This window comes from Coffea arabica, chromosome 4c (assembly GCF_036785885.1).
Source record: "Coffea arabica cultivar ET-39 chromosome 4c, Coffea Arabica ET-39 HiFi, whole genome shotgun sequence".
NCBI lineage: Eukaryota > Viridiplantae > Streptophyta > Magnoliopsida > Gentianales > Rubiaceae > Coffea > Coffea arabica.
The window spans coordinates 52,276,907-52,303,428 of NC_092316.1; the positions used below are offsets into that span (position 1 = coordinate 52,276,907).

A 26,522-nucleotide genomic window follows, 5' to 3' on the forward strand; every position below is an offset into this window, starting at 1 on the left:
CAGCTAATTTTTAACTTTCCCATTTTTCTGTATGCGACGTCGCTTAGGGGCCGTCTGAAACCGTAACACACACGTCCAAATTACCCTCGCCGCAATTCCGTATTAATTTTCGCGTCATCCACGTTCCTGTATACAGAAAATAAGGCAAAAATGAAGGGCAAAATTGTCACTGGAATCTTATATATATTGGTGACGCGTTGGGCAAATCACACGTTGGAATTAAAGGGCAATAAAAAAAAAGGAAAAGAGTAAAGATAAAAAAAGTTGTATAGAAGCTGAGAGAGCTGTTTCCGTTATCCGATTGTCTGTTTTTTCTCCTGCTCTCTCTCTCTCTCTCTCTCCGTCGATATTTTTTCTTTATTGGGGATCAAATTAGGGTTTTTGTTAGCCCTTGAATAACCGAGTCGACTCAGCCATGCATTCTGATTCAATTGCTGCCAACGCTTCCAACATCCCTACGGCTGCCTCTAACGCCAAAGATTTCGCCAAGAAAAAGAGGGTAATTATTATATATATATATATGCGTATGTACATGTATTATGTGTGATTATGAATGTGCGTGCATGCAATCATTTAAACAAATCAGGTGAATTTTTGATTTGCCTGTGTTGATTATTGACTGGATTCGAGCAAATTTTGTTATCGGTTTCTCCTTTTTTCCGTTAATTTTGAAGATTGCATTTATATTGATTTTGGATGCGATTCTGCCAAATTTGTCCATAGTGGTGAATTCCGATTCAATTAAGGAGTATCTATCTTTTGATTATTTATATTGTTTCAAGATTATTTTTTTTTTTGGAGAAAATTGGATGCTTTTAATGGGTTTTTTGTTGCATCCTGTGAACGTTTTTATTTTTTTTCAAGATTATATCTGTATAACGGAATTGAATAATCATTTTAGCTTAATGAATCTTTTTCTTAAACCAAAAAAAAAATTTTTTTTGGTGGGAATTTGTAGGTTAATCGGTCTGCCAAGTTGAAGCAGTGCAAGCTCGATGCTCGTCGTGAGCAGTGGCTCTCTCAAGGTTTGTAAATATATGTCTTTTACATGTAGCTTTCACATCCGGAAGGCTCTTATCTTTTGTACTAAAACCCTAGTAGCGTGCCTGCTATTAGGTTTGAATTCAAAATGAATTGATCTTTTGTTTTTTTTTTTTAATTTTACATCTTTCTGTTGGTAATTGGGATTTATATAGTCAAGAACAAGAGTGGGAAGGAGGAATCAAATGGTGGAACTATTGTTCAGCCAATGGCCACTGCAGGCAATAGGATGGGCAGAGCCATAGAGAAGCTGGAAATAAGGCCAAGGGTGGAGGAAGGGAATGATGGTGGATCCGTACATCATTACAGCGATTCGGAGTCACCCTCAAATAGCCCAATGAGCCACACTGGAAGTGTCCTGGGAGGCAATGACTCCGGTACGAATTTCACTGGGAGCAGTAGCAGCAGCAGTAGTAGCAGCAGTGGTGGATGTTGTTCAGGAAGCATGAGTGAAGAGGATGAAGATGGAGAGGATGGATGCTTGGATGATTGGGAGGCTGTGGCTGATGCTTTGGCTGCTACAGATGAGAAGCAGCAATTGCATATTGGTACAGCTCCTGTGGATAAGAATATTGCCCATTTTGACTCTCAGTCAGATGTAAATCACCAGACAGTTTCTGGTATTGATATTTCGAAAGAAAAGCCAGAGAATGGGGTATCAGTGCAGAGAGCTCCAGTGAATTGCTGTGCATGGAGGCCTGACGATGCTTTTAGACCTCAGAGTTTGCCCAACTTGTCCAAGCAGTACAGTTTCCCAATGAATTCAGATAGGCATTATGGCTGTGGTGGATCTGTCTGGGGTTGCAAGAATGCTGCATCCATACCAAAATCTTGCCCTATCTGCTATGAGGATCTGGACTTCACTGATTCAAGTTTTCTTCCTTGTTCTTGTGGGTTCAGGCTTTGTCTTTTCTGCCACAAGAGGATTCTTGAGGAGGATGGGCGCTGTCCTGGCTGTCGTAAGCAGTATAACTATGATCCTGTTGAGGGGGAGGCAACTCTGGATGGAGGCAGCCTGACATACCGATTGGGTCGTTCTTGTAGCATGATAACGAGGTCTTAGGAAAAGTGTCTATTTCCCTTTAATGTATGCTGCGTCTCCCTCCCTCATGCAGTATCACTCGGCTTTATAATTTTAGACTCTGATTTTAGTAGCGTTAGTTGTTGGTATAGGAGTGATTTTCAAGCACAGGAGTATTAATATGGTTTAATGATTTTGATCCATATTTCTATGATGCTTGTGCTAATGTAGAAGGCTCATTATGTGAATAGATAATGTGGTATAGAAACTGAACATATAATATTGGATTGAAAACAGCTTATGGAGTGAATTTTCGTGTACTGGATTAATTTACTGTTACCAATGAAATAAATTCAAAATATATCCACGTAAGCTACTAGTTGTAGCGACCTGTTCAGTTATATATGTGTTTGTGTCCTGTTCCTTATTTTCTGTTAGCGACCCAAAGCAAATATTTGGACTTCCAAGAGTTTATCCTTGGTTTTGGTGCATGAGATATTTGCTTTTAGTGTGGAATACTTTAGGCACAATTAGAGAAATGCTTGGAGGCAGCTGTACCTTCAGAGTATTACTACTGTATATTAATCCATTACAGGTTTTAGCTTTTGGTTGTTTGGTAGGAGAGAGTGGGGAAAACAAAAAGCTTGATCTTGATCTACCCTTCTGCCCAACCTCCCCCCCCCCCCCCACAAAAAACAAAAAAAAGAAAAAGAAAAAAGGGAAAAGTCAAGTCTTTCCTCTGTTTATTTTGCTGAAATTTTATCGAAACGAGTAAATGATATAGGTGTTGAAAACCGCTTGGAGCAGTTGGTATTGCAAAGATTTTAGTGGTTCAGAGGGCTTCAATATTCTCAGATTGTGCTGCATATTGTCATTATACTTTCTTGTTTCCGTTTATATGCTGTTAAAATTAAATTTTCGCAAACACGGCTATTAATATATCCGGAAAAATATCTTCGAGTACTTCTACCCCTTGAAATGGTGTTTTGACACAAAATAGCTAAGATGATGGAGATTGATAAGTGTGGAAGAAAGATTTTTCCAATCAATGTGTCTATGGCATGAGTGATATGGAAAAGATTTGCTCTCCTACTTCCCAATGGTGTGTTCAAGACCACATTGTGTAACTTATGGTTGATCGGGGATTCCCTTGCTCCATAACCTGGTATTACTAGGTATGTGAAATCGGTATATCCGCATCAACACACAGGCTGATGTGATTAGCCTCTCAGGGAAGAGTTGCTTACGTTGCAGAGCAATGGTATTTCAAATGGAATCTGCTTTTGGCTGTTGCTGCTGAAATCCTATTGCTGGACAGTTTAGTTGACATTTTGTGGATATCACACTGTTCAATATTGCAAGTAAGGTGATGTTCCAGTTTGAATGCATGTATTTTGCTGGTTGTTAGTGGTTGTGTAATTATTTGATGTTGACTTCCCCTAATTTAGCAAGGCTTGTGGGTAGTGGGGGGAGGACGGCAAATTAGTGGTAGAGAAATTTTCTTATCTTTCATTTTCTTGCACCTTTCTGATGATAACTTTACTCTTTTTGTCACTATTTCTGCCTTTACTGTATGTTGATTATTGTATAAACTTTGTTCATTCATTTATGTTAGCAAAGTATTGGAATATTAAATGGCAATCTTCTTGGTTACATCTGCTTCGTCTCTTTTTAGAGGCTCATCATTGTAGCACATATTGTTGCTATATCAGTTACTGTTTTTCCTGGGTAAGTGGGTGGGAGCATCGACATTAGTAGTTGCCTCCTATTCTTTGTTTGTCTCTGGCTATGTCCTTGAGCAGATTGTCAAGTTTAATGTGTGCATTTTGATTCATGTGTCTGTAGACGTGCTTAGAAGCTTTGGTATCGGTTTGATGGACCAGTATATACTTGGATTTTTATTTTCTGAGTTTTAAAACCAAGAAAATAGCCATCTACCCTTCTTATTCTGTTTCATTCAAGTCTTACCTGACGCTCTATGATGAACTCAGGCGTCCAAAGCTGCAGGTTATAGCCTACATTGTTGATCTCTCGGGGAAAATGTTGAACATTTTCAAATATGTGGGAGATGAGGAGATATAAGCATCTCTTTCTATGATGGCAGCAGGCCAGGAATTTGGTCCAGTGGAATTGTACTTGCATTATATCATATGCATGATGTTTGGTTCTCAGGAGCACCTAAGAATGGCTTGGATGGATAAATTTGCTGACTGTGGTGCCCTTCATTCGTCGTTGCAGTTTTTGTTAATGGAATGAGTCTTACGAAAACATGATGCAAAGATTTAGTCCATTTGTTTGAAGAGCTTCATACGTTTTCCCCTTCGTGCATCTAGGTTTCTTGGTTTGTTTATTGACAAATCATTTTTGTGAAAATTTTGCATTGTGAGTTTATTTCTTATTCTTTATGAAGCATCCACTGCATTTTTCTGTCTGCTGTTCTGGTGACGGCGACACCTGGCCAAGAAACGTGTAAATGCTTCGTGATTAGATGCTATCCATATTTGTTAAGGAGTTGCTGTGTGCGGAAGGAGTAGGAGATGTGAAAAACAGAACTAGATTCCATTAGCAATCCAGCCGAGGGATCAAGATCCCGCAGCGGTTCATGTGACCAGGAGCAAAGTTGATATTTTCCTAAGCCAATTTGATCATTATATTTTACAATTTTGGGGATTCATTGTTGAACAATTGCGTCCCTGACAGGCGACAGCGATGCCGAGCCATGTTTACACCCTTCATCCTAAAATTCCCTGCATGGCTACATCTAAACAAGGCATATCTAAACTTTGACTGGTAAATAATTTGTAGGAGATTGAAGTTAAGAGATGATCCTGCGACATAAAAAGTTTCCCAAAATAATAGAAATAAGATGAGCCAATTTATTTACTTTTAATGTTCGTTTTTTGGCTGAAGTGGGAGCTTTATTTTAAATCTTTGTGGTGTTTATAAGCTCTATTGGCTGCTCTAGCTCTGAATGTTCAGAGAAATTGTTCTTGCTTAACAATATCCATGGTTTCGATGTAAAAACCATTTTCAACAGCCATTTTTAAAGATAAGAGCAAAAAGTATTAAAAGTTAACATTTGCCAATATATTTAAGTACCAAGACATGTCACTTTTTTGGGATAATGTACTTTTGGGTGCTACGCGGAGGATGAAGAAAAACTTCTTAACTTGTGACAGTGCAGAAGATGAAAGCCAAAGCAGGAACAAGGCTTCTCTAAATGTTGTTCATCAACCTTGCAATGCAAGATTCAGATTGATGTTTGGGAGGAAGATTTCTCCACCATTTGCAAAAGGTTGATTCTTCAAAGAGAACATCTCTGCTTAGATGATCGTCGTGTATCCAGTTCAATGTTCGTCTCTCCAAGCTGACAACCTTCTCCTTCATTTCTTCGAATGGCTTTGCTCTGAGTTCCTCCACTTCAGCCCAGAAACATGACTCTGAGCTCGATCCTGCTTGCATTTTCTCAGCATGTTCGAGCCATCTTTGTGTAAATCTATAACGTTTTGGCCTAGCCCTTACCATGTAAGGTCCTGTGTCTTCATGCTTTAAGTGTCTATAGTAGTTGGCAATGTCCAGAGGTTCAACCAACCGCCTAAACATGGTTCCAAGTTCTATCCACTCTTTCCTAGCCTCAAATCCATCTGGAAGTTCACATCTTTTTAACATTTCGATGATTTCATCCCATATTCCTGCTAACTCCAGTCTCTTGACATTAGCATTGAAGTCGTTTATGTCTTTCTGAAGCTTAAAGGCATCATAATAACCTACCTTGCGCACTTCACATTTGGTCTGGTACCCTTGTATCTCGTTTAGTCCTTTTCGTATGCTATCCCTGTTGGAATCAATATTGACTTGGTTTTGTATTTTCTGCCTCTCCAACTCCCCAGCAGCACGAAGACACAGCCTTGCTCTTGAACTCTAGAATTTGAAGAAGCACGTGAAATTTAGCTCAAACTAAGCAATCCAGGTTATACGAAATTGTAAGATGAGTTGAATGCTGAAAAATTTAAACACTCCAGGAGAAAGTATTCCTTACCAGGCCGAGATCGTTCAAAACAGTGTTCAATTGTGCTGCTTCATCATTTGTGTTGGCATGTGAAGACAAAGGAAGTTCCAAAAGATTGTTCAAATGAACAACATTTTGCATTTCTAAGCAATCCTGTAAATCATTTTCATAGCTCAAATTGTCGTTTAAGCTTCTATAAACAACGCGCGCAATTTCTGTTTCAGAGCTTAGCTGAGCCGAATAAAACAGCAGCTGCAGGATTGCATCTGGATTCTGAAGGATAACTGATTTTCCATTTCCAGTGCAGAAGATATAGGTGCCAAAAGGTCTGTATGGACTGAGTTCGATAAAGCTGGACACAGTTTCCAACAACAAATTTGTGCATCCCATGAGATGACAAGCAGCATGGCTAGCTACAGCCGATGCATTTCTCATGACAACCATAAAACAGGATGTTACACCACTGGAATTTCCAATGGATTCATTCTGAAAGTATGGAGATTTTGAACTTGTGTAGAGGAGGATTTGCTGCAGTCCCGCTTCAATGGATGAAAGAGGAGAGAACATGACGCGAGGCACAATGTCATACCTCGTGACAAAATGTATAAAATAGCGAGCCCAATTTTCTCGTCTGAGAGCATGCGAAAAAATTCTGTCTCCAGCAAGGGGGGATCCGAAAGTCACACAGTAAGGCGGTTTCTGGTAATTGTTAGTCCTTACGTATTTCTCCAAAAACCAGATGGTCGCTAGTGAGGCAATTGGACCACCTGAGGAGTGTCCGGCGAACACTATCTGCTTTCTGTCCGACAATGCTTTTTCCACCTGAACAGTTTTTTTTTTTTTTTTTTCACAGGTCAACATAGGAAATCGAGTCTACTGATATATCCGCGCTAAAAGCAAAAACAGTTAACAGTAGAGAAAGCTAATGATCTAACAAAAAGACAGCAGCAGCCAAAAAAAGCAAACATAATCTGATGAATTACCTCCCTCTCCAGCTGCGAATTGCATAAAAGTTGTTCAAATCTGGAAGAAAAAGCTTCATTTACTAGAGCTAGCTCATCCATGCCAATACTCTTGAGAGACGGAAACAAGGCAATATTGATCTTGGTTTCCCCAAAAGGCATTCTACTGTACCAATCAGTCACGGCCCACGTTCCAGGAAAGGCGCAGACTGCTTCTGTTGAGCTGCGCGTCGTCTTTTCCCAAATATACGCCTTCTCTGGCGACTTGAGATGAGCCTTCATGGCTAAATTACAAGCTTTTTTGATCAGCTCTTCCTTAAGTCCGATAGAGTCACCCAGCGCCATCTTCTGCTTCTGCTGTGTCTCCTAACCAACTACCAGCGCCACCACCAAATATATGCCTCTTTATTAGAGTTTACCTTCTTGCTTGACTTGGCATAGAAACTGCCTACCCAGCATTAGAAATTTAGAATAGAGAGAGCAATAGGAAGTTTCGAAGAAGTTGTTCTAATTGTCTAATTATTTTCCGTGAACCAATCGATCTGCCAAGGCTGCTATTCCTAATTTCCTATACTACTACTTGAAACGGGACAACAACTAACAAGGAAATAGTGGAGAATTGGAATTTGCAGCAAGAGGGGTGAATTATGGTTGGCTGTTGTGAAAAGACGAAGATGGTCACGCATCCCTATTTTGCCCTTGAGTTGTGGGCGGGCCTCACATTTTGTGGACGAGGGTTTTCATTGTCTTTTTAACCCTGGGAAAAAATGACGGCACTATTTTGCAGATGGTTTGGTGAGAATTTTTGATGAGTAGACGGTTTTTCCCCCTTTATGTTGAGAATAATAAACATATGATGGAAAAAATTAAAATTTTCTTGTTGGTGTCTCGAGTTTCAATTTTAATCCCCCTTGGTTTCTCTGCAGATCCACAAACGATCGACTGTTATCGGTTCTCCATTCTCTTCTTTTCCTTCTTCGTTGGTTTTCTGCTCCTCCATTCTCTCCAAATTTTTGATCAGTTATCTCAAGCTTTGTTGCCGGCAAATTTTTTTTTTTTAACGGAAATCAAGTTGTTAGGGCGTGGATGGCTTCTCCAACCTCTAGAAGCTTCCAGAAAGAGCTTATGAAGTTACTTCGATGTATGCTTAGATCTGTTGAAAGATCATGATATTAGAATTTCGTAGGTTGCTCTGCCTCGGTGGCTGTACCTTCTTGTGAGCAATTGAAGCTTCATTTCAATGCTTTTGTTCAGAGACGTGGAGATGCTAAATAGCCGGTTCAGGATGCTGCCCGCGGCTTTTCCTCACTTTAATGGAGGTATTGGAGATGCTAACTGAATGTTGTTGAATTCATTTCTTGTTTTATAAATTTAGTGATTTCTGTTGCAATTTGCTTGCCAATTTTGTTCACTTGTCAATCTTGAGTTTTTGCTTGGAGTAGAGGTTCTATGTGACTAGAGCTCCTTTAGTTTTCTGTGCTTGGTTTAGAAATTTAGGTACAAAGGATCCATCGTGTTCTTGTTTGATTTAATCAAGTAGAATGTTCAGGATGAATGCTGGTGCAATGAATTGAAACAATTAGCTTAACACGATTCTTTGAATTACTTGGGTAGCATATTCAGGAGGGTTTTGAATTTCTAATTTTGGAAATCAAGTCAATTAATTTTGTGGTCTGTAGTTTCTTCATGGTCATTTATCATTGTTCATGTTATAGTTGATTGTTTTCTTAATATGACTATCAGAACTTTCTGTGGATCTTCTTTGTGCTAATTTAGGAAGTTTTGGCTGTATGTAAAGTACTTGAAATTGAATATTCAATTGTATTTGCTTGATTATGGTTGAATCATTGCTGGAAAGTTGGGTGGAATGTCTCTGAGAGTTAAAAGAGAAAGCATGTTGAAAAGGATTAGTTGTTCCTTTTGTAGTTTGAACAGTTGGTGTTCTGTTCACTTTTTGGATATTGTTTTCCTTTTGTTTTTCTTTTAATTACAAATTAGAGTCTTATGGAAAGATAGTGTATGTGAATATCATGCGGTTTGTGCTTGCCACTTGCGTGCAATGTGGCCTGGCTGGATGCATTCCAGTGGTTGGTTGAGAATGGCAAAAAGCAACTTCAAAGGAAGATCTTTTGTTTGGCTTTAGTCATGGCAGAAGTACAATAGTTATCAAGTGGGTAACTGGATTAGCGTGTATCATCTTGCTGTGGTGCAATCTATTATCTGTGAAGTGCAGAAATACAATAATCTGGGATGTCTCATACTCGTTCACCAATACTCCCCTTGTATATACACGTATAAATATACAGCAGTATATAAATAAATAAAAAAAATGCTTCTATTGTATGCAATCTACAGCGATCTTTTGTGTTATTAATTGATTCATCTTGAATACAAACACAAGCTAAAATTTGTTGTATCCAATCTGCAGCAATGTTTTATCAAAAAAAAAAAAAAAAAATCTGCAGCAATGTTTTATGTTATTAATTGATTCACCCTAAAGACAAACTAATGCGAACAGCTGATTAACACCAGTCATAACGAGCTAAAAGATAGCCTGGGCAACCTGACACACAAGTGTCAGGCCCCAGTTCAACTAGTCTATTAAGAAAAGTATAATAGGTCTACCCACTAAGTTATGGATAAGGGAATATTGAATAGGTATGTTAATCCTGAAAAGATGTGAATTATCACTCATGCGAGTTGTGCAAGGATTTCTTTTTTCACTTTATCCTCGTGTTATTCTTGTCCTTCTATAAAGAGAAATATGTGAAACATGAGTGCTTTTATCTTATGTGTTAAATTGTCTTTTGCCATCCCTCTTGTGTGGTATCTAGATTTTGCAGTACTACGGGACATTTATTGTAACGTTATTTGGAGAATCAAGTTTAACCGGAGAAGGGGTCATAGGCTTTTTAAGGGGTCATATGCTTTTTATTAAGGGAAAATTTAAGGAACCTCCCTTGAGATTTCTACAATTTCACTCACCTCCCTTCAAATTTGAATAATTATACTAATTTCTCTTCATGCAATAAAATGACTGTAATATCCTTCATTTATGTATAATTTCTACAAACCAAAAAGACCTTACAACTACAACCAATCTTTCATAACAAACTCTTCTCCTCTCTTTCTTACTCTTTTTCCTACCATCTCTCTCCAACTCCTTTTCCTACCTTCTCTTTCCAACCAAAGATATGGATGTGGTCTCTAATAGTGCTTTTGGTTGCTCCGTGTTGGTATTCTTGATAGGTTAGATTATGTTAGCAGGTTGCAGCCATTTGGATTAGAGTTTGGATGGTGACATTGGTCAATTGAAATGCTAAATTTGGGCCAAACAAAATTGTGAGAAAATGGGAATTAAGTTGAACTGGTTTGTTGAATTCGTTAGGATGATAGTTACGTTGTTTGCAATAGTTACAGCATGAAAGAAATTCATGAGTGAGTTCCCTCCCCCTTCCACCCGTAACAAAGGGGTATTTTAGGAATTTTGAGGACAAATTTAGCATATTGGGTATATGTTATTACTGAAATGCTAATAATAGAGGTTTATAGGTGTGATTTTTTAAACTAAAGGGGAGCTACTTGCAATAGTTAGAAATATCAAAGGAGGTTTCTAAAATTATCCCTTTTATTAAACATGTCCTGCAATTTTTTTGTCGTAACTCCTAAGGCTATCCTTGTGAATTATCTGAAGAAAGAAGATAGTCATTTAATTGAATTTTCTCCAAAATTGAAATGCTCCATCTTAATGATCCTTGAACGGGCTACCCTGAAAAAACCCCTCAATTTTCAGTATGTCTACTTTGATTTCTCCTATTCCACATTCTGTGCACTATCGAATTTTGTACATAAACCTCATTAGTCATTACTGAATATTGTCAGAAATCGTCTTCTGATTCACTCGATAACGTCCCAGTTTCCTGTGACACAAAATGTGACTGCAAGTTTTGGAGCCTGACTGGAGTCTTTGGGGATAGTGCTAATGGTGATAAAGGCGGGGATCCTGCACTTGTAATCGCAGTAGGCCATGGTTTCTTCTGAAGTTTCTTCGAAATGTCGATACAAACTTGATCAACCATGGCCAAGAAGTCCTTCACAATGCCAAACAATTGAAGTGGATCTGTCCCTTTGTCTATTGAAGCTCCAGCTTGGTAATATTCTGTGGTTCTTTTAACAAGCTGCATCACCCTTGCTTGTTCCTCTCTTACCACCTTAAGCTCGTCCTCGCATTCCTCTAGGAACCCTTTCATTTCCCTCACAAATCCACTTCTTTCGTTACTGCTTCCACAGCGTGAAACTAGCTGCCGGATGTCATGGATCCTCATCGTGAGAGCAGGACACATACCCATGAAATTCTCATAGTCTGTGGTGGCTGCTTTCTTTACATTTGAGAACTCCATACTTAAGCCTTCAACTATTGGTAATCCAAGCATTAGGTACTCTTTATCTACATCTTCTTTGGTAGTCTTGCTATCCCAACATTCATCACCTTTACAGTTATTGCTAGTATCGTTGCTGTTGCCGCTGATTTCATGATTTCGGGTATTATTGGCACAGCGTTTGCCCTCAGAACGAATCACCTGTTCGACCACAAAATGAAGCAGAGTAGTCTTTCCATCAGTACTCTTCACGTAGGAAAGTTTTTGGAGGGCGCTGAGGTTGAAACCCTGAGCGTTTCCCCTGGTAGTTCCAGCGTTCATTCGGTTGCCAGTCTTTAGAATGGCTTCCAGAAGTTTGAGGAAAATTCCTCGAGTTCTTAACTCTTTACAGCTCAATTCAAGTGTTTGCAGAGACTCCTTGAGATGAAGGATATCAGGATCGTAACTTGACCTGAAAAGCATTGCATTGAGACGGATAAAAGCCGAGGGAATAGATTTGAGGATGTGGTAGAGAAAAGACTCGGCATCTGCAAGCTTTGTGGGGTTCCCGTTGAATTGCAGGATTTTGGCTGCTTCTTCAGGAGTTGGCGAAATCTTGCTTAGCTTTTCAAGATCGTCAGCACTCAGTCCATGACCCTCCTGGAGAGCATCCAGGATTTCTTTCCGAGAGATGGCTAAAGATTTAAGTACAATCGCTGTGTTCTGCGACTTCCTAGGATCAAGGATGAAAACTTGAGCAGGTGGAGCTGGACTAGAAGCCGTGGATGAATTTGAAGAGGAAATACTCCTTTCCTCTGTGGGTTTCTGGTTTTGGGCGGCATATCCAAAGAGAGCTTCCATAAGTTTATCGTCAAACCTTTGAAATGCAAAAGAGTTAGCAAAGGTGACTTGACATATATCCATCTGAGATGAGAGAGCCAAAGAGGAGATCTATGATGGAAATACAGAAATTTTCAACTTGATGATACTAGTAGTTAAATCTCACTGTATATATTTAGTAGTACATGAATGAACTTACCGGAAAGATCCATCGGTGATCTCATGCCAAACCATGGAGTGATCAGTATTTGTCGGCAGTTTATCCCAGTACAGTGGCTTCAGTTTGGTCTGATGATAAGAAGCATCACCTTTACCGTGCTTGGGTGGAAGAGGCAGTGATCCAGCTGGTTTCATTTTGGATGGAACTGCTGGTGGTTTCGAAAATCTGTTTGGTGGTTTTGGAACTCCTTTTGCTGGAAGTGGCGGAGGAGGGGGAGGTTGAGGCGTGGACAGGGTCAAGGATGCGGTCTTTCTGACGAGCGGAGGTGGTGGTGGTGGTGGTGGAGGGCTTTGCTTCGGGGGAATGACTAGTGGTGGAGGTGGTGGTGTAAAATGTAACAGGCCTGAAGTTTGCTTTGGTGGATGATCCATCAGCGTAACTGCCTGATGATCACCGGGGATGTCAAATGCATCATGATGATAATTGTGATGATGTGATGATGCCCGTGGGAGCAAGGGAATTTCCGGGACAGGACTACCAGTACTATTGCTGCTGGGCTTGAGTTCCCTGCCATCCATTTCCTTTTCCTCTTCTTCATTTATGGGATTGAACCAAACCTTGGAAAAACAACTTGTAAACCTTCCACCTTGAGCTTTTCTCAAATAAAGAACATCCCTTCCATTCTCATCAACTATTAGTCCTCTAAGAATTCCACCATTTTGCATAAACTCTTCACGTGTCACCGCCACCGACGGCGTCATCTCTCTGTGGAAACTCGAATTGTGCTGCTTGTCCCTCTCACGCTGCCGAGCCACGGTGAATCTGTAGACGAAGTAGAATAAAATTCCTGCAACGAGTAAGGTGCTCGCAGCCGTGGCTGCAACAGCAGTAGCAACTACTCGATTTTGTGACATGGCTGATCAAGTTAAAAAAAAAAGTCACTCTAGCCAAGGAGGAGGACATGGGAAGACGCACATCATCTTGAGAATTGGAAAGGGATCGTAACAAAAACTTGTGTCTTTCCTGCTGATGAATGTTTATCCTCAAGTGCATACCTATTTCGTGTTGACAGTTTCAAAGAGGGTAGTTGATTTTTTTAAATTGGCTAGTTTAAGGTCTTCAATGTCTTTGTCCAGTGAATTAACAAAATACTAATAACTTCTTGTGCCGGGAAAGTGTCAGACGGTTGGTGTGAGTTTGTAATCTGGCTTTGTCAAGTTAGCTTATCTTGAGGGAGTATTGAACCATGCATGACAATCTTTATTCACTTTCCTTTTTCTCTATATATATTTTTTGGTAGGATGACATCTTCAATTTGGTCGCACTCAAGAGAAGAGAACTGCTATCTTGCTCGGTATAATCTATCTATTCACGAACACTGATCAATTTTGCTGAAAACATCATCTTTGTCTTCTATTCATGGGCCTGCTTTTGGTTATTTTTTTGTCCCTAAACTTTTTAATTTTGACTTTGAGGTCCTCGAAGTTTTTTTTGTGGTCCGTAAAGCCTTTTGTTGTATCACATTGGACTTCGTTTGAATTGGTCATTTTTTAAAAAATAACCTCAATTCTCTCTCACTTTCCGTTGTTTCCGATGAGATAATTGAATTATTAAAGTATCATTACTTTCATTATCTAATAAAATTAATTATAATAATAATATTATTATGTATTTTGCAGCCAGTGTCGGCACCAAAGTCTGCTGAGTAGATTTCAAAGGATTTTGCTGGCTTAGTGGTAGCATCTTTACATCTTTAGAGGCAAGTAATTAACTCACTTACACGAATAAATATCGTTGCATATTAAAGTAATAGATAATTTTTAGTTTTGTGGATAATCAAAATTATGTTACTTACTTGAATTTTTAAATATGATTATTATGTTAGCTTTGTGGACAAATAAATTTTAAACATGATTATTGCATAAGTTTTGTGGATAAATGATTATGTTACTTAATTAAACTTTTAGTTTTGTGGATAAATTAATAAATAATTTCTGTTTTGTGAATAACCATGATTATGTTATTGTAAGAGTAATAACATCCTGTAGTATGATTATTTATAAATTGTGATTTGGTGACAGTGATCCAATTAAATTAGTTGTATAACGGCAATTTTGTACATTGCTATAGAGGAAACGCAATAGTTTTAGGAGTGAAGTATTAATATATTTAAATTAAATGTATTAACAAATTGTTGAAGAATGAAAATAATTTAACATTATCCTGTGCACAATTAGTTATTTCGTGCAATTACAAATGCTAAAAGATGTACCGAAAAATATTTGCTAGGTTAGAAGGAAAATGATTATATTGGTGGCTCAATTTTATTGCGAAGGTAAAAATGGACGATTGCCATCTAGTTTATTAATAATATTGGTTTCTGTTTTATTTTTTTAAAAAATAACTTTACAGGCCAATGATCCCTTCAGTTGGAGCCCAAAGCTCCCCTTGAACTCCAAATTCAAGATGTCAGCCCAATCTTCCCTGAATCAGCTTTGAGCACTCTGTAAGTCCGCACGAGTACTAAGCGATTTGAATCCGTCCACCGAGGGACACAACACCGCCGCGGAGCATCGCCGGAAAATGGAGGAAGAAAAAGCTGCAGCTTTATATGATGAGTTAACCCGCAAGGGAGAAGGAGCCGCTAGGTTCAAACAAGGCCTTGGTTTCTCTTCCACATCACACAGGGAGGCCGTTCCTCCCCGAGGCTCAGGTCTTCCCTCCTTTTCATCATCATCATCTTTTCTTAGCACATTCGTTAAAGCCTCGAGCCCTTCGAAAACCGGTGAGCTCGACAAGCAGGCTCAACTTGAATCCATCCAGAACAAGCTCAAAAAAACGCCCCACCAACCCCAAAACCTAACAGCTTCGACCAGGGAGGTTTCAAGAGACAGAGATAGAGACAGTAGCCACTCAAGTGATCGCAGCCGGAGCGGGGAAAGGGAAAGGCACTCAAGGCGCCGGAGCCGAAGCCCGAGTAGAAATCGCGAAAGGCATTCGAAGCGCCGGAGCAGGAGTGGCAGCCGAGATGATTATCGAATGCGAAGGCGTGGGTATAGAAGTAGAAGTAGGGAGAGGGAGAGGGAGAGGGGGCGTAGGAGGAGTTCAAGGAGTGAGTCGCCGACGCAGAGAAAATCTTCGCAGAATAGTACTGCTAGAAAGGTGGAGAAAGAGAGAAACAATGATGGCAGGGTTGAGTATGCGGAAACCATTGAAGGTTATGACAAAATGGTATGTATTTGTTAGGATTTCGAAAGATTACTTTCCCAAACTTGTCTGCAAGTGTCTACTCTTCGTACCTGTTTTAATTTCGTTGACAATTCATCAGTGTTATAGAATGCAAAAACTAAGCATGTCCTAAAGCTTGGTTTGTTAATCTGTTTCGTGATTTTCTTGTTCTTTGGGCTGAAATTTTGCTGTTTTACCTCAAGATATGCCATTCTGTTTTTCTCCTTGGGAGATGGGGTGGGGGAAGGAAGATCGTTTTGGTGCCTATTGCTTGAGGAATTCCCAGTGAATATAAAATGACTTGTTTTAATGGTCCCTGATAGAGGTTGAAGTAACCATTTAGATGGCATGTGTATGTGATTTGCCCATTGAATTTGGGGCTTTGCCAATGTACATGGTATAGTGCATCTGCAATTCACCAGGAACTTGTTTTGGATATCTACATGTCTTTCAGTTGATTCCTGGGGTTGTAGCTACGGTCGATTATTCAACTTTAAACATCGAAGAGCTTAAATCTTCTCCCTGAAAATCAACTAAAAAGAGCCATCTTTTCAGTTGCTGCTGGAGAAAAGTAGATGCTGTCTAAAGTGAAGATACTATCTATCCCATAAGAATATATTTTACACAGTATTTTAGTGTCTATATTTTGTTTTTTTTGTTGTAATAAACGATAGCTTTGCTTCAAAAGAGTCTTTGTTGTAATAAATGATAGTTTGATCCATTCTTTGATAATTACCAGCCATAAGCACTAAATAAGCACTTCCTTAACTTTGTTGTATTGGCCATTGTGATGTTGCCTTTTCATGTTAATCTGATTAATGTTACCCTAGTTTGATGAGAGTTTTTTTATTTCCTTTAACAGACGCCAGCAGAAAAAATCAAAGCCAGGATGAAATTTCAACTTTCTGAAGCAGGTAAAGGCAGCACACGCTGTAAAATGATGTGACTTTACTTTTTACAAAATTATGGTATATATGTTGTATGTTTCTGCCAAAAGAGGCTTTTGTTCTGGCTTGGGCAAGTTTTCCTTATACCTCTGATGCGTAATATATGTTTTTCATGTAGATGGTTGTTGAAAAATAGTCTGACATGATTTATTTTTTTGACAAAGTCACGTGCATTAAGGCTTGTGATGTTACAATTGCCAGAGATACTTTGATTAAGTGAGAGGAAACGTTGAAACTTCTTGCACTGCAAAAATAATGAAGGTAATGGACATATAAAATTGTGTCGCAGGATATTTGAACGGTAGAAAATAGACTGTATGTTTTGGGCATAAAAAGTCAATTAATGAGTTATTTGGATTGCGAATGCTATTTTATGGCTTCTTTGTTCTTGGCGATCTTATGATTGTCCAGGTGCAGAGGTAAACAAATTTCTTCCTGCGTTTGAAAGAAGATTTTTGCCAGATCATAGTTGGGTAATGGGTATAATTGGGTCAACCCCTTTATTCCTATTTAATAAATGGGTATGGGTATACCCAATTACCCATTTATAAGTCACTTAAATTCTGGTTTTTTTTTTCTAATTTTTTTGCATGTTATTGGACAAGAAATAACGATATTTTATTGTTATTAAATTGGTAAGAAATTCAAATTTGTTTGCTTAACACTCGCTACAAGTTGAGTTTAAATGTATAATTATTTTTAAATGGGTGAGTTGAATCAACTTACTACCCACCAATTAAATGGGTATAATTGGGCACCCATTTAGACCCATCAAAAATTAATGGACAGGTTTGGGTGGGTTATTGGCGGGCAGGTTTGGGCGAGTCAATATAATTGGGTTGTGATTGACACCACTACTTTATAGGATTTTTGAATTAATAATTTCCCACCTCTTTCCTTTGTTTTTGCTCAAGCTTTTCCTTCAGTTCTTTGGTGAGACTATGCATGAGTCCGTTGCCCAGTCGGTACCACGATTTTAAGTGGATTGGCGGCTGCTGGAACATTGACTGACGCTATGGCCAGAAGTGGCTTGTTTCTCTCTCTTTGGAGATGTTTTCTCACTATTTCTCTCAAATTTCTTTCTTCCCATGGATAATGTAGTAAAGAGTCTTGTATAAAGCAAATCATGTTTCATAGTTAAGGAGGACGCCAATTGATGACAGTGAACCTTCCACTTTGCATAAGCTTGGTGTCAAAGCCTCTAAAAGGGAGACCAGAAATTGAGATGCCCATCTTGAGGTGCGTTCATGTGTACAATTACTATATGAGGCCGATGGCATATGAGATGATGTTAAGTTCTTGGCATTGACTGTTCTTCACCAAGTGATAATGGTGGATTGCAGGTGGCATAGACCTGGCTGTTAGAGTAAAAATTGTTTGGTTATTGATTGACATTTCATCTTGATAGTGCATACTATTCAAAGTTATATATTTATGAACTGGAAAGCTAGTTTTTATGAACATTCCTGCACTTATGTCTCTTCCAATCAAGATGTTAATGTGGTATTCTTCTTGCAGCTGAAAAGGATGAAGTAAAGGGTACTGGCTCAGGATGGGAGCGGTTTGACTTTGACAGAGATGCTCCTTTGGATGATGAGGAGATTGAAGGTTAAACTTCTTGCAGCATTGTTTTAAAGTGATTGTGCTTTGTCAAACTTACTACGATATGAAAATTGATGAATTTTGAGATTTTAAGTTGTGCATTGTTTCTTTTTATGTTCTATTTTGTGAAGGGAAACAGCATCTATATGGAGGCCTCTTCTAAAACATTGTTGACTTGAGAGTGGCCCTTGTGAGATTGCATTTGGTTCCCTGTCTTTTATTTTCCTCTCATTTTTGACTGCCTTATAATCATATTTTCAACCATCATTCATTCTATAGTGGTCACCCTTTGCTTTGCTTGTCCTAGCTATAATCCCCAAGTAGTGTAGCCTAGTGGCTGGAATAGAGGACTGCAATGGCACAGCAAAAGCAGAGTTGCAAAACCTTGAAAAGTTGATGGTTATAGAAAAGGCCAAATCTTAAATGAGTGAAAGGTCAAATCAGATTTTGCTACAACTTGTTTAGTGACTCGAACAACAATTTAGAGTATATGATGCGATCCTCTTGATCTTTCCTACCTAGTTAATTTAGTTTTCTTTTGTGTGGCAATGGGAATGAGGATTGCTGGTTTTCTTTAGTTCCTAAAGTTAAGATTATGGACACGTGAAAATTTTCATGGCATTCGTATAGCTTTTCTTTTAGATAGATCAACGATATGTTAAAGAACCTTAATTATTATATTTTGCACCTGGAAGCTCACTCTGCGTTAATTTTTGGCTTATAGCTGTACAGTATACCTGAATGATGCTCATCTGTACAATATGTATTTTGGCTTATAGCTGTACAATAGTTTGTGTGTTATTCCAACTGTGGTACATGATCTACATTCTGCTCATCTAATTAGTTCTAGCTTGTATTTGATCTATGCAGTGAGGTGGTTTATCTCTATGTATGTGAATCATACACAGATCGGTTTTATGTACATATTTTACTCAAAGTTTTCTCCATGCAGCTGTGGAGGATGATGCAGCCCTAGTGAAGCACATTGGTCAAAGCTTTCGGTTTGCAACAGTAGAGGTATGTTCACCTTGCTTTATTTGCATGTTTTGTGCCCATAAAATGGTTCTGTTAGGTCAATAGGGTTTATTGTATTAATGAAAATTCAGCCCTTTTATTTAAAATTGGAAGTATTACTGATGGTGAATATCTTGAAGGCAAGGAGGGACAAAGAAACAAGAGCTGCTCATGATGAGGCCATATTTGGAGTTTCTTCACGTCCAGCTGATCCTGAAACAGCTGAACAAGAAGAAGCTGGGATTGTCAAGAAAGAGACACATGAAAGTACCCAAATTACTAACCTCTTAAGTGACCAGGTGAGAGACATTTAAATGTAAATCTTATTGCATTGCACGTATGACTTTCATATGTTTGTGCAAAATATGTTTTCTTAGGTACTTGCAATGCAGCAAGGTTCTTGGCGTCATTGTGTACGTAAAAAATAATATGGATAAGAAGATGATGACATCTCCATCCGGCAAAGAGAAGTAAATTGGTTGCCCTCAGATAGTTTATTGACCATGTCTGGGTGTAATTTGCTCATTCTGTAGTAATTTGTTCTCTGGATGGTGTCGTGTATCTTGAGGAGGAGAAATGCTTGTTTCCAACCACGTTTGCCAAAGCCAAGGATCCCTTGTTGTCTCAGCTGAATTGCAGGGATTATATTTCCGAAATTGGTCGGAGTGTAAATTAAGCCTAAAAGGGATTTATTTGTAGTTTGAAAGACTGAGAAAAAAGATTACTTTCAAAAGTTTCACAAGTGGCATATTTGTTCCTTTAATTTTTTTTCCCAGATTTGTGATTACATGTTGTTGGATTGTTCAAATCTGGAGAAGAAAATACAAAAGAAAGGTGAGGTCAACGAAAAGGAGAAAGAAAAATAAAAAGAAAGTAATTTAAAGGAAGAATAAAATATAAAGAGAGAGAGAGAGAGAGAGAGAAAATATAAGGAAGAAGAAGAAAATAAAATAAGTTAAAAAAGGAAAAGGAAAAAATAGCTCATCATGGATAATATTTCATAAGTCTTTAAGTTAGAAATTGGTCTAGTGGCAAGAAATAGGCTTTTGTGCTTATCATCACACAATTAATCTCTCAAATCCCTCTAACAAAATTCAATTTTGTGCTTAAACTATGCACAAGTTTGACTTCTTTATCTATGATTTTTTATTTACTTTGCAATTTATTAATTTTCTAAAGTAAGATTCTTGTTTTCTTAGTGTTAATCTTGTCATATTGATATAATTATGGCTTTTTTTTCTTTGCTTTTATTTTATTTTGCTTTTATTTTAGTTTGCTGTATTATGACCTTATTAGCAAAATGACTATAAGTATGATCATAATATATAATTTACTTATTTATTTATTGATAGCATCATGTGTTGATAACGGTAGTTCAATGATTGAATTAGTGACCCATGACTCAGTAACTATTTTGATTTTATCTAGGTTTTAAAACCTTAATATCCAATCAACTTTTCATCTTCCCCAACCTAAGGATAATCTATTAGGGCTATCAACGAGTTGGATTCGAGTCGGAATTGAAAATTTCGAACTTGAACCCGTTTTAATGTACTAGACCCGGTCCTGACCCATATACCTGACGGATCTTGTGTTTAAGATTCTGGAACCAAGTCCGACAGGTCCTGGGTCGAGTTTGGGTCTATTTGAAAAGAAAAGACCCAACATATATCATTCATTTTCTTTTATCCATGTTAACAAAAAAAGGTCCAACATGATCCTAGGATATTTAACAAAAAGTACTTATATGCAACTTGTAATGAATACATTTTTGGTCAAACAAGTTTGCCTCTTCCAAATCCTAATTTCTTAGATGCTTTATCTGAAATACGAATAATTTGGTTAAATTGGTAAAAGAATACTTTTGTTAATATAGTAAAAGAATATATTTAGAAATATTTATATTTTATAATTATTAATGTATTATTCGGGTCCGAGTCGGAATCCTATATTCTGTATCCGACCTGCTTTTTTATTAGAGTAGATGGGTATGGATCCAAATTTGGATACCATAATTATTTCTCAATCCATACCTGGAAAAAATTAACGGATTTGGGCCCGATTCGGATTCAAATCTGACCCGTTGACATCCCTATTATCTATACATAAATAACACTAAACGAATCAATTTCAAGAAGATAGGATAAAGGGATAATTTCGAAAAGCTTCTTTGAGGTTTTGATAATTTTACTAAGCTCTCTTGAGATTTTAAAAATTACACTTACTTCTTTTGTTCATTTTAAATGACAATATTAGTCTTAGCATTTTAATAAAACTCTGTTGTTGAATATGCATATATGAAATTTATAATTTTTCTTTTTCTTTTTATTCCTTTTTTGATATTTTTTGTTAGTAAAAATATGGAACTATAAACACTGACCCTAAATGTTAAACTAATGGCTTTTTTTTAGAACTTTTAATGTAATTCAATTTTTATTTGTCAATCCTTTTTTTTTTGTTTCAAAAGAAACACTAACTCAAAAAAAAAAAAAGCCTAAAACTACTATCAAACTATGATAATTTCATTAATCCAAAAATCCACAAAGCTTCTTCTCTAATTTAGAAAAGACATGTATCCCTGATAAAGCACCATTAGACAATTGCTTATCAAACAATAAATTTGATATTGAAACTTCGACAATATTTTCTTATATTTGTGCTAAGTATGTTATTATTGCTATAGAAAGTAAATGAACTTTATAAGGTGAGGCTAATTTCGGGATATTCGATTAAATTTTTGACCTAGTCTAAGGTTTGGTAATCAAAAATCTCAAATTAGGGGAGGTAAATATAATTTTTTGAAACCTCAAAGAGCTCAGTGAAATTGTTAGATATCTTAGGGGAGGTTTATGAAATTATCCTGGGATAAAAGCAGAGCACTTGGGGAAAAGGCAGGTCAAACCTCAGCTTCATCTCTCTCCTCTTGTTCTCAGATTGGTTGAAATCTTTATCGTGGTCTTCAGCTCAATAATGGCTTCTTCCTCCGTGAATCGCTGGCTAAGGCCTGAGGTCTCTCGAACTTAATTTTTATTTATTTTTTGTTCCTCAGCTCCACTATGTTTCCAAAGTAGCAGAGTAATAAATGTCTATTATTATGTTAATATCTTGATTATTCTCCTATTTATGGACTGTAGTTTGCTTTTGGTGTGCATAACATAGGTATATCCATTATTTGCGGCAGTTGGAGTTGCCATAGGGATCTGCGGGTTTCAGTTGGTCCGGAATATTTGCATCAACCCTGAAGTGAGGTACTGTACATATAGTTCTACTGTCCTTTTTAAAAAAAAAAAAAAAAAAATTTATCTTTAATTTTTTCGTTTGTCTAAGCATAACAGTAGTGTTGATGTCTAAAGCAGGTGCATGACTGAGCTCACACACACACACAGACACAGAGAGAGAGATATGTTTTGTAAAATTGAGGTGTAAATTAGAAATTTTCATTTCAACAAAGGGTAAATGCTCTCCTTGCAGAGAATACAGACTGTGTTGATGTCTAAAGCAGGTTCATGACTTAGCTTCTGATGAACAAAACGTAAAGTGGTGTCTTGCTTACCATTTTTTTTGACACTATTTAGAGCTAAATCCATTCTGTTTCTCTTTGGTTCAGAGTATCTCTGTACTTTGTTACATTTTAAGTTACTTTACTTAAATGGCCTAAATAAACTTAAAACTATGATGAACGAGGTCAATAGTGATAGACAACTCCAAACCACAAAGCAGGTTAGTTCTCTACTCAAGTCTACTAGACAATTCATAGTTAACAACATTCATAAAATCATCGATAGTTATTATGAATTTACCTTATCATTAGTGGTACAGAAATTGTAGACTATATGATATAAGAGTGGAAGAACGTAGCGAATTGAATAAACAAAGTAGAGAAATTTTTCAGGGAGATACGGGTTATGCTAGACAAGGACTGGGAAAACAAGCTGATACACGTTTAGGGACCTCCAAATACTCTTAGGAACCTTTTAGGCCAAGATGTACAAGGAGTCTCACTCAGTCCCCAGATTAGTCTTGATTTATGTAACGGGGCTTTGGCCCTCCAATGTACCGGAAAAAAAAAAGAGAGCAAGTAGAGAAAGTTTCAAGTGAATGCATAGACGGGTAATTTTGTCTATTAAAATATCTTACAGGTTTTTTGTGTCAATTTAGCAAAAAGGAATGATGGAGTGCCTGAAACTCATTCTGGAGTACCACTCTCGTTTGTGTGTCAAAAAAAGAGGGGGAAGATATTGGAATCTAATGTTGTTACTCTTTACCTATTTATCATCTCTCGAGCTCCCTTGATATCACGAAATCACCACTGCACTATAGGAAGAGACTTTTCTTCGTCGAATGAATGATCGCAAGGTATGTCAACCCAACACATTAGATTCCAATATCTAATTTGTACATTAAAATTAAGCGTACAAATTTAGCCTGCTAGGATTTCGGCTCCGTTCGGAATAACTGTTTTTGGGGGGTGTTTTTGAAATATTTTACTGTATCGGTATATATGAAATATGAAAATCTTTTACTGTAGATGTTTTTTGTGATGTTTTTGGAGGAATTTTTGAAATATATTTTGGGATACCTTTGAAGATTAAAATATTTTTAGACTACTTTTTATAAATTAATACTACCACCCACAATCGTCACTGCCACCACCCCCACGGACCGCCGCTTCCACCCTCTCTCTCCTCTTTTCTCCTTTCCCTCACTCTTCCTCCACCTTCTCCTCCCGCGTCCCCATCCCTTTTCCTCCTCCCCTCCCCATCCCCCCCCCCCCCCCCAATCCCCCGACTCTCCCCTCCCTCTCTCGATCTAGCCACGATCAGATTGCGGGAGGAAAGGGAAGGGAGGGTTGGGAGGTGGGAAGGAAGAGGAAGGGAGGAGACAGGGGGAAGGGAAGGAGGAAGTGAGGGGGTGATGGTGATAGGTGGAAAATATTATAAAATTTATTTTTTTAAAATTCTGTTGTATATATTTGCGAGTTGTTTTTGATATATTGTATAGATGAGATGTTTTTTGAACTGTTTTTGTTTGTGTGTTATTGTAACATTGTATTTGAAAAATAGGTCAATTTGAAACGGAGCCATTGGTATTATGGCTTGAGTAATTGCGGCGAACCGTGCTTTGTAGAACGTGGAGAAAATTTTCCTTATATGAATAGCTTTTATAGTTTTTGAGTTTTTTTTAATTCAAAAATTAGAAAATATTGAAGTTGTTATCAAGAAATTACATTTGTACGCTTTTAGTTCAAAATTTGATAACGAGGATATATTTTTGTTGGAAATTAGAGAAATTAATTACTACTAAGTTTGATTTAAGGATAGATAATGTAAAAGTAACGTGATTGGACGGGTATTGTTAGAGTCTAAATTTGGAGTTCTCTTAGTATTTTATTGTTAAGTGAAGTTTACTTCTAAAGCTTTTTAATAATAATAATGGTGGAAGTGGAACTGAATTATATTTTGGGCAACACGGTTCATGCTCTTAATTGAAAAGAAACTAGCGTGCACTACAACCTTAAAAAGGAGGAAAAGTTTGCAGTTTTACGCCCATGTGAGCGCTTACCTGATGGGCGTTTGCATGTGATAGTAAAATATGTCTCGTCTGGAGTCTAGACTACGAGCGTGAAGACCCAAAAAAAAAAAAAAAAAAAGAGACTACATCGTACTTGTATATGAATATGACATCGGTAAAGAAAAATATTCTTGTTCAGGGTAGCCAAGCAAGATAGGGCAGCTGGAGTGCTGGAGAACTTCGCCGAGGGAGAAAAATATGCCGAGCACGCTCTGAGAAAATACGTCCGCAATAGGAAACCAGAAATCATGCCAGCCATCAACAGCTTTTTCACCGAACCTGAAAAGAACTAGTTGCCTCTAGTATGAAACTTAAAAACAGTTATGGGATGTAACATTTATTTTCATCTAACGTGTTGTTATTGCCTCCGACATGAGACTTGAAACAGCTGTGGAAAGCAATCTGTTTGAGAGTGTATTAATAGCATGCTGCTTTGTGTATGGTGGAGTATTTTGTAACGACGTGACCACTGTTTGGATTTGCCTTTTTATTCAAAACTAGGAGGAGATCATCGCGTGTAATTATGCCCAAATTTGTATTGGTTATTGAGAATTAGTTTGATGTTAAGAGTAAGAAGAAGCACGTAATTAGCAAGCAAGGGATTCAGTGAATTATGTCTTGAATTATAACGATAGATGAAGTTAAATTCGAAATAATCTGTTCAAAAATTGCTTATGAATGTTAAATAGTCTTGAATCATGTAATGAAAGTAAAAATGATAAAGAGGAAAATATAGCAGTACATATGCTTTAGATAATGGGGTAAAATATTACTCCTTCTGTTCCACTTTGATAGTCTTGATTTTTTTTTTCACACAGTTTAAGAAAAAATAGTTAACTTTGTTGGAACAATCAATTTAGGTAGCTATTTTCCTAAAATACCCTCACATTAATTAGAGTACAACTTTATGGGAACTTGAATTGATAGTAAAAAAAGAATCAACTCTCATTAAATGGGTAGGTTTATAGTAACAACAACTTATATTGAATGAGGGTATTTTAGAAAAATTAAAATACAACTACATTTTTCAATTGGAAAGTGGATTACAATTTGGGACAGACGAAAAAGGAAAATAGGATTATCAAAATGGGACGGAGGAAGTACAATGATCCTCCAAGGATTAAAAGCTACAAATGGAAAGGCAGCAGAAATGGCCTGTCAATTGTTGATATTCAGTTCTTTTTTGTCCAGAGCCTGATCCATGAAATACAAATGACAATGTGATAGGTTGCATGTCTAACAAGCTTGAATGTAGGCAATGAAGGTCTAACGTAACACATGAGCAATTTTCCATAGAGTGCAACCATGATAAGGCTTTTCAGATCAAGGCCTGTTGGAAATTTGCAAAAAGAATGGGATGGTTGTCTTATTGGACACAATGGACAAACTAAATTCCCTGTCTATTATCTTTTTCTTGACAAGCATATACACCAGCAGGTTTTCATGGAGAAACTCCTGTACCAGAGAGAGAAAGCATTAAAGAAGAAAAATTGTCCATCTACAACAACATAAACCATAAGAGATGCATTGAAAAGAACTTAAAGCCAAAGAAATCAGCTTAGTCAACATCTTATGCCTGATTACACCTTTGAAAGCAAGCCTAATGAATGCATAATTCAAATGACAATGTGATAGGTTATCCAATAAATTAGGCCTTGAATACTTTACTAAATTTCCAGCAGGCCTTCATCATGAATTCAGGATAAGTTCAAAGGTAATTCCAATTTGTAAGCCACGTTCCCTACGCGTTGGATAACCTTATAAGGTCC

General features: G+C 37.5%; 5 protein-coding genes across 7 annotated transcripts; 3 read left to right on the top strand and 2 right to left on the bottom strand.

The window, feature by feature from the left end:
• Positions 1 to 210: 210 nt before the first annotated feature.
• On the top strand, positions 211 to 2,463 carry LOC113741233 (uncharacterized). Its single transcript, XM_027268725.2, has 3 exons — positions 211 to 499; positions 959 to 1,025; positions 1,197 to 2,463. The coding sequence occupies exons 1-3, from the start codon at positions 416 to 418 to the stop codon at positions 2,102 to 2,104; spliced, it is 1,059 nt and encodes a 352-aa protein (XP_027124526.1). The 5' UTR covers positions 211 to 415; the 3' UTR covers positions 2,105 to 2,463.
• Positions 2,464 to 5,125: 2,662 nt separating this feature from the next.
• On the bottom strand, positions 5,126 to 7,742 carry LOC113742236 (protein EDS1). The gene is made up of 3 exons (XM_027270029.2): positions 7,055 to 7,742; positions 6,102 to 6,893; positions 5,126 to 5,983 (listed from the first exon to the last, which is right to left on the bottom strand). Exons 1-3 carry the CDS (start codon positions 7,376 to 7,378, stop codon positions 5,279 to 5,281), a joined length of 1,821 nt encoding a protein of 606 aa, XP_027125830.1. The 5' UTR covers positions 7,379 to 7,742; the 3' UTR covers positions 5,126 to 5,278.
• Positions 7,743 to 10,624: 2,882 nt separating this feature from the next.
• LOC113742239 (formin-like protein 8) lies at positions 10,625 to 13,632 on the bottom strand. Its single transcript, XM_027270032.2, has 2 exons — positions 12,431 to 13,632; positions 10,625 to 12,268 (listed from the first exon to the last, which is right to left on the bottom strand). Exons 1-2 carry the CDS (start codon positions 13,303 to 13,305, stop codon positions 10,912 to 10,914), a joined length of 2,232 nt encoding a protein of 743 aa, XP_027125833.2. The 5' UTR covers positions 13,306 to 13,632; the 3' UTR covers positions 10,625 to 10,911.
• A 438-nt stretch (positions 13,633 to 14,070) lies between these two features.
• Positions 14,071 to 19,924, top strand: LOC113738483 (uncharacterized). 2 transcript variants are annotated; one of them, XR_011813255.1, is made up of 7 exons: positions 14,071 to 14,150; positions 14,804 to 15,622; positions 16,482 to 16,533; positions 18,085 to 18,174; positions 19,039 to 19,185; positions 19,323 to 19,481; positions 19,560 to 19,924. XR_011813255.1 is itself a non-coding variant. In XM_072046410.1 (7 exons), the coding sequence occupies exons 2-7, from the start codon at positions 14,975 to 14,977 to the stop codon at positions 19,608 to 19,610; spliced, it is 1,065 nt and encodes a 354-aa protein (XP_071902511.1). In that variant the 5' UTR covers positions 14,086 to 14,150; positions 14,804 to 14,974; the 3' UTR covers positions 19,611 to 19,924. The 2 variants fall into 2 exon arrangements, 1 of the variants encoding a protein (XP_071902511.1); XM_072046410.1 differs by having other exon boundaries at positions 14,086 to 14,150; positions 19,121 to 19,185.
• A 2,110-nt stretch (positions 19,925 to 22,034) lies between these two features.
• On the top strand, positions 22,035 to 25,193 carry LOC113740428 (uncharacterized). 2 transcript variants are annotated; one of them, XM_027268054.2, is made up of 3 exons: positions 22,035 to 22,191; positions 22,342 to 22,430; positions 24,875 to 25,193. In XM_027268054.2, the coding sequence occupies exons 1-3, from the start codon at positions 22,153 to 22,155 to the stop codon at positions 25,044 to 25,046; spliced, it is 300 nt and encodes a 99-aa protein (XP_027123855.2). In that variant the 5' UTR covers positions 22,035 to 22,152; the 3' UTR covers positions 25,047 to 25,193. The 2 variants fall into 2 exon arrangements, with proteins under 2 accessions (XP_027123855.2, XP_027123856.2); XM_027268055.2 differs by having other exon boundaries at positions 24,893 to 25,193.
• Positions 25,194 to 26,522: the final 1,329 nt, after the last annotated feature.

Coding starts and splice junctions, on each gene's coding strand:
- LOC113741233 (XM_027268725.2), top strand. CDS start 416: ATGCATTCTGATTCAATTGCTGCCAACGCTTCCAACATCCCTACGGCT. Junction 500..958: donor ATTTCGCCAAGAAAAAGAGG/GTAATTATTATA, acceptor GGGAATTTGTAG/GTTAATCGGTCTGCCAAGTT. Junction 1,026..1,196: donor TGAGCAGTGGCTCTCTCAAG/GTTTGTAAATAT, acceptor GGATTTATATAG/TCAAGAACAAGAGTGGGAAG.
- LOC113742236 (XM_027270029.2), bottom strand. CDS start 7,378: ATGGCGCTGGGTGACTCTATCGGACTTAAGGAAGAGCTGATCAAAAAA. Junction 6,894..7,054: donor ATTCGCAGCTGGAGAGGGAG/GTAATTCATCAG, acceptor AAAACTGTTCAG/GTGGAAAAAGCATTGTCGGA. Junction 5,984..6,101: donor TTTTGAACGATCTCGGCCTG/GTAAGGAATACT, acceptor TTCAAATTCTAG/AGTTCAAGAGCAAGGCTGTG.
- LOC113742239 (XM_027270032.2), bottom strand. CDS start 13,305: ATGTCACAAAATCGAGTAGTTGCTACTGCTGTTGCAGCCACGGCTGCG. Junction 12,269..12,430: donor ATCACCGATGGATCTTTCCG/GTAAGTTCATTC, acceptor TGCATTTCAAAG/GTTTGACGATAAACTTATGG.
- LOC113738483 (XM_072046410.1), top strand. CDS start 14,975: ATGGAGGAAGAAAAAGCTGCAGCTTTATATGATGAGTTAACCCGCAAG. Junction 18,175..19,120: donor GGATGATGAGGAGATTGAAG/GTTAAACTTCTT, acceptor TTCTCCATGCAG/CTGTGGAGGATGATGCAGCC. Junction 19,482..19,559: donor CTAACCTCTTAAGTGACCAG/GTGAGAGACATT, acceptor ATGTTTTCTTAG/GTACTTGCAATGCAGCAAGG.
- LOC113740428 (XM_027268054.2), top strand. CDS start 22,153: ATGGCTTCTTCCTCCGTGAATCGCTGGCTAAGGCCTGAG. Junction 22,192..22,341: donor ATCGCTGGCTAAGGCCTGAG/GTCTCTCGAACT, acceptor TGCATAACATAG/GTATATCCATTATTTGCGGC. Junction 22,431..24,874: donor TGCATCAACCCTGAAGTGAG/GTACTGTACATA, acceptor ACATCGGTAAAG/AAAAATATTCTTGTTCAGGG.